The 6,047-nt window shown below is 52.2% G+C and overlaps 1 protein-coding gene across 1 annotated transcript; it reads left to right on the forward strand.

Moving 5' to 3' along the window:
- The first annotated feature begins 2,810 nt into the window (after nt 1-2,810).
- On the forward strand, nt 2,811-5,830 carry LOC146201478 (PAS domain-containing serine/threonine-protein kinase-like). Its single transcript, XM_084598202.1, is given in 4 exon segments — nt 2,811-2,830; nt 3,554-3,704; nt 4,018-5,560; nt 5,563-5,830. Coding segments are annotated over 4 exon segments (1,851 nt in total). The 3' UTR covers nt 5,700-5,830.
- Nucleotides 5,831-6,047: the final 217 nt, after the last annotated feature.

The raw sequence follows: 6,047 nt of genomic DNA on the forward strand, positions 1-6,047 counted from the left end.
TATCCGGACCGCTTTGCAACACGGTGCACCCGGCACTCGCCTGGCGAGGGTGACCCTACGTCGCTGTCGCCATCTCTCGGCAGCCTGCGGCGTAACTTGTCAACGGAGGTAGGGTAACGGAGGGGGAGCGGTGGCGACGGCCCCGGAGCGCTTAGTTTCCAAGCACAGAGTGTATAAAGGAGGGTATGCCTACAGGTACCTCGGCGTTAGCATCACTGCCCAAGGAGAGGTATATGCAGCACACGAAGAACACGTGCGACTTTCCTCCCAGCGAGCGTCCTGTATTTTGCACAAACGGTGCCTGTGGGGATGCAGCCGATACGTGATAGTCCGCGAATTGTGGAAGGATGTGCACGTTTTGGCCCTGACATTCGCGAATGCTGTGGCGCGGCCGCTCGATGGAAGCGAGCGGCCGTGGCTTTGGTATGCATATCGGCCTCCACACGTGCTTGGCTGGAGCGCGAACAACACGAAGTTGGTCGAATAGCCCTGGGGTGTCATGGGCGAGTTGCCATTAAGGCAATCCAGGCTGACCGCTGCTGATCGGCGTTCGAAGCATGAGAGGCCAGCAGTAAAATTGCTTTCGAGGAACGGCTCCGCATATTATCCGACTCACCATGGGCACGACGAGTGTTTCGGTGCCTCCATTATAAGGGGACCAGAACGCGATGGTGCTCCCGGGTACAGCGGTTGCATTGCAAGTACAGTCTCTGAAAATTCCACCCAAGAGAACAACGAGCAAACTGAACGGAAGAGCGGACGCGCGGTGCGGACCCCGGTGCAAGCAGCAGAGACCGGCCGCTGGCAATCCGCTATGGAGACCAGAACAACGCTCCAGATGTACCGCACGCACAAGTAGGCAATTGCACCAGAGCTCCTGTACGACAACAGCGAGGCTAGTGCCTTTCTTTCCAGGCGCGTGCCGGAGCCCTGCGCACACTCGTGTACCGCCGGCGCTTCGATGCTTCCGCCGAGGCACTAGCCGCCACCTGCAGAGCCTGCGTAAAACATGAAGAGCTCCTAGAACACTTGGTTCTCCACTGCGACGGGTTGTCTCCTCGACACGCAGATGGCGCCACCCTCTTGGGCGCATTGGGCTTCAAGGCGGGCGACGAAAGCGACAACGAAACGAACACTATCGCAAGCATGGAGGAAGAAAAAAACTAGGAGGGAGCGCCGTGGCGGAAAAGTGAAGCTTAGTCATAAAAAATATAATGAAAAGATTCATGAGAAATTAGCCGTCACGTGATACGGCAAGCGGTAGCCGGTAGCTGGTTTCGGTTGCGGTTTCGCATGCTTCGCTCTGAAGGAATGCCTTCGCGTGGCCTTCGCTACGCGACGCCTGCACCAGAAACCTGAGGCGCACGCTGCGAGCAGGCGATGGATGGAACTTTGGATTTTAGACGGGCTGATCCCGTGGGGGCTGCCGCCGCCGCGCAGTGCACCCGTGTATTTCGCGAAGTATGGCTGGGTCCCCTCAGCTGCACCATACGAAATGCTTGCGGGGCTCGGCGCACAAAGACGAAGCACGCGAGAACAAGAAGGACGAGGGGACAAAGAGCTGATCATCGCTTCGTCCGTTGCGTTCTTGTGCTCTGTCTTTGTACGCAGAGTCTGGCAAGCGTGGAATCAAACCAACTAGCCCAACAAAAAGTACTGCCATAAATGCTGTGTTCCGGGATGCAAGAACTACACGAATATACCTCTCGGTTCTGTCGCTCCAACGGTGAGTATCCTGTTATGCGCACTCCTCGAGAAACGAAACATTTGTTTGTCGGGCCATGTGCATGTATTGTTCGAGACGAAAATCGTTTGATTCATTTAGGAAATGCAGACCTCAAATACACATTGTTACACTGAAGCCAGTTCTCCAGGCATGCAATGTTATGTCGTATTCGTAGTCTCCCTAACGAAACCAAAGATGAAAAGGCCACCTGCAGTTCTCACTGGTGTGCCTATAAACACGGAGTACAATGCAACAATTGTACACAAAGTAACTTATGTGTTACGACGAGACGCACAACTTTCGGCAGTCCACTCCGGTAGGCTTTCCGCGGGGACATCCAATCACTAAAAAATACCATGTACCCTGCTGCTTTTGAGTCTGGCAACTATGTTGGCTAAATACCCAAGAATCATTGCGAGCAAGAGAGAGAAGGGAGCGGAGTCAGAGGAGGTTGGCTTGCGGAGGTTGCGCGCGCTCCCTCCTAGTTTTCTTCTTCCTCCATGATCGCGTCACAGTGTTTCCATCACAAAGGCTAGGCTACAACAGTGGTGGCAGACAACTCGGCGATGACCGCCAAACGACTGAACGTCGCACTTAGTGACTGCCACAGTGCGTGTGTGAGTGTGTGTGTGCCAGTGCGTGAATTTGTGCCTGTGTGTGTTTTGTGCGACAATGTGTATGCGCGTTCTAAGTGTTGTGTGTTTTTTTTACAACTTTTTGGGCCTGATCCGGGGGACCGCGTTGATCTCCCGATACGAAGGGAATAACCTCCGACTCATCATCATCACTCGTGAAGCACGTTCGCTTCCCTACCCTGTACAGATACAGGGTAGGCTTCGCCTTAGCTCGTGAATCCATTCTCCCGTCTTTGCCTTTCGCACTTGTTCTCAAACTTTCGCACAAGTAGCGTTCGAGTGATCCGTGACAGCAGCAGTGATGGACGCCGGCGGAACACCAAAATGGCGACACAGCTTTGCTTACCGTCGGGTCCACCTCGTCGACACCCCCGCAATTGGGTTGGAAAACATTTATTATCAGTATTGAACCGTGAACGATATGTGGGCACTACATTTAGATGGCAAAGATGGTTTGGAGCAGCATTTGGTGGGCTAGGCTAACTTTGAGAAGACCAAGGCAGCAGACGAAGAAGCCGGTCCTCATAGCTGTGCTTCGTAACGACGTTGCCAAAAAGTGCGGCTGCGGGTTGGGTTAGACAGGCAACCATGGTGGATAGCTTCCGATTCTTTGCAATGCACAGGCAGCCTGTGCATCATCCAGTGTTTTCCTTATTTGCTTGGCTGAAATGAAAGCAAAGCAGTGCAGACCTCATAAGGCTTGTAAGGAAACAGCACCCAAATGTTACCTGTGCCTGCGTTACCGCTGCTGGTAAACCACAACAACCCTCACACTCAAAGTTGCTAGCATCATGCAACTTGGAATCAAAAGCACAACCTTATTGCACTGATACGAAACTAGCGGTCATCTCTCAAGCACTACCATATAAACCCTAATATCGTAGAATGCCATCCTGCGCAACCTTTACAAGCATTGCTTAAAGTTGTTCCTTCAGACTCTTAGTTATTGCACAACAAACCTTTCCTGCCTAAATAAATCTGGAAACCAGATCCAGCCCTTTGCAGGACTATTAAATGGCATCCATTGCTGAAGAGAGGAAGGAAGATGATTGCTTGGATCACAAACTTGAGCAAAGGAAGGTGGAAAGGCCTCAAGCCTCGTGTCAGTGTTTTGACAAATGTCTCCCTTTTTATTCAGGACCGAATGAAAAGAAAGGAAAAAAAGGCCATTTGTCAAAACACTGACCAGCAGTACGAGGTTTCTGCACAAGCTGCACCAGCAACAGCAGCAACGCTTGAGCAGTACAGCAGAAGAGGAAGGGGCACTGCCAGTGGGACGGCCCTTCAGGGATCTTGCAGCTGAAGAAGAGGAAGCTGAGAATGATCTCCTACCGGTGTGTGAGGTACTTCATAATATAATATAGCTATACTGGAAGATTTGTGTGTTAGTGCTAAACTGTCTGAATTATACTCTTTTTTGTCTTTTTACATATTTTTATTTTACAATTTTAATCCTTTTTCATTGTTTTCTGTTACTATCGCCTCAAAATTTCAAATGATTTCAGCAACACTAACTCCTAATTATTAGGTTATCTATCATAGATTCAAATCCACATTATCAATTATATTATGTCACCTACAACGAATTCTGGCCAATCCCCCACTGTGGGTATGTGCTATTATACCGAGGGAGAAGAAGATCTACCACACGGGTAGGCGAGGCTGCCAACATCTGACACCTTCCACTCCACATCGACGATGACGTCGAACACGATGCACAGCTCGGAAGAAAGCACCCAGGAAGCGGCAGCATGTTGTACTGACTCACATCCGTCCACTACGTCGGGCACTGATGCAGATGAGGCTGCCAACGAGCGCGCCTTCCAGACAGAGCTGAAGACGTTTCGCAGCTGTGACTCGCTCCTGAACATTACTGAGGGATCCAACGCAGGCCTTGGCAGGCACCGAGATGGCTCGCACATCGCAATTGTGTACCAGAACCGGCGGGTTGACCTGGAAGGAGGCTCGTCCATCTACTGCCTCTGGGTGTCCCGTGCGCTTGATGTGGAGGGGTGCCATCCACAGCACCCGGCCCCATCCTCTCCACTCCGCTCACTGACAATGGGTTCAGCTGGCTCTGACACTGAGTTGTCACGGGAGGACACCAGTGAACATCTTGTGGAGCAGAAAGGAGCCCCACCTTCCCTGCATGATGAGTCGGCTGAGAACGAGTCCGACTACACGAGTGGTGTCTACTCGGAGCACTACACCACCCTGCAGCAGATTGGTAAGGGTGCCTTTGGATGTGTAAAGATGGCATACCGCAATTCAGACCGCCTCCTTGTGATCACCAAGTTCATCCGCAAGAGCGAAGTGTATGAGGAGAGCTGGGTGCATGACCGTCTGATGGGGAGAGTGGGGCCCCCGGAAGTGAGGCTCCTCACAACACTTAGCCACCCCAACGTAGTGCGGGTGCTGGATGTCTTTGAGAATGCCAGCCACTTCCAAATGGTCATGGAACGGCATGGTGTAGGCATGGACCTCTTCGAGTTCATTGACCGGGCGCCCGGCCTTGATGAACGACTTGCCTCCTACATCTTCCGACAGATGGTGAGCGCCTTGTCCTACCTGCACAGTCTGCACATTCTTCATCGAGATATTAAGGACGAAAACATCATCATTGACGAGTACTTTAATGTGAAGCTCATTGACTTTGGCTCGGCTGCATTTATGGCCCCTGACCGCCTCTTCACCACATTCTGCGGCACCGTTGAGTACTGCAGTCCTGAGGTTCTGCAGGGCAACCCATATGCGGGGCCTGAGCTGGAGATGTGGGCCCTGGGTGTGACCCTGTACACGCTCATTTATGGCGAGAATCCCTTCTTCGACGTGGAGGAAACCATTGCGGCAGTGCTCAGGCCACCCTATGCAACTTCTAAAGACCTTTGGGACCTCATATCATGGCTCCTGCACCGTAACCCACAGCAGCGCTGCACGCTGGCCGAGGCAGAGCGCCACCCATGGACCATCCAGCCTGTCTGCCCTGAGAGCTATCGTTTTGAGGATGTCGTCCACGCCACCCCAGATGAGATCAGCCCGTCCAAGTACCTCCAGCAGGACGGCTCAATCTATTTCAGGTGCAGCCGCTATGACCTCAACAAAAGTGATGCTCCATCGTCATCACGGCCGAGAAGCCTCAGCTGCTCCAGGTCAGTGACCAGCCGGGCCCGGTCACGTTCCTCACCAGCACGTGAAGCCGCGGTGCCGCTCCTGCGCCACATAACATGGCCTCGCTCGAGAGGTCATGCAACGACATCGGTGCTGTCATCGCCATCGACGCAGGGGCGGCAGCTTACAATTCGGAAGACATCACACGAGAACTGGAAGCCTGCTCTTAGGTCGCACTAGTTGTCAAGAAGTGTGCATTGAATTCACGCAGGTTTACGTGTTTGCTGTCCCGGTCCCACTTGGCGTGACCATACAGTTCTCTTAGCCTTTCTTTGTGGCTGACGAGAAGATGGAGCTTGTTTTAATTTTTCACGTATTCATGCATTAGGTTGGAGCAGGTGCTAGGGAACGGAGCAAATACTGCTAAACTGATCACAAGCAAACTAAAGCTCCAAATTGGCATGAATGGCAAAGATTTCCTCCAATTTCGGTTAGTGTTTGAAGGAAACTGGCATGCTTGGATTTCTTAGCATTTCAGCTTATCTCTAGACAAACATGATGTTGGATCTCAGTGGGTC

Source organism: Amblyomma maculatum, chromosome 1 (assembly GCF_055883805.1).
Source record: "Amblyomma maculatum isolate TAMU_Amacu chromosome 1, ASM5588380v1, whole genome shotgun sequence".
NCBI lineage: Eukaryota > Metazoa > Arthropoda > Arachnida > Ixodida > Ixodidae > Amblyomma > Amblyomma maculatum.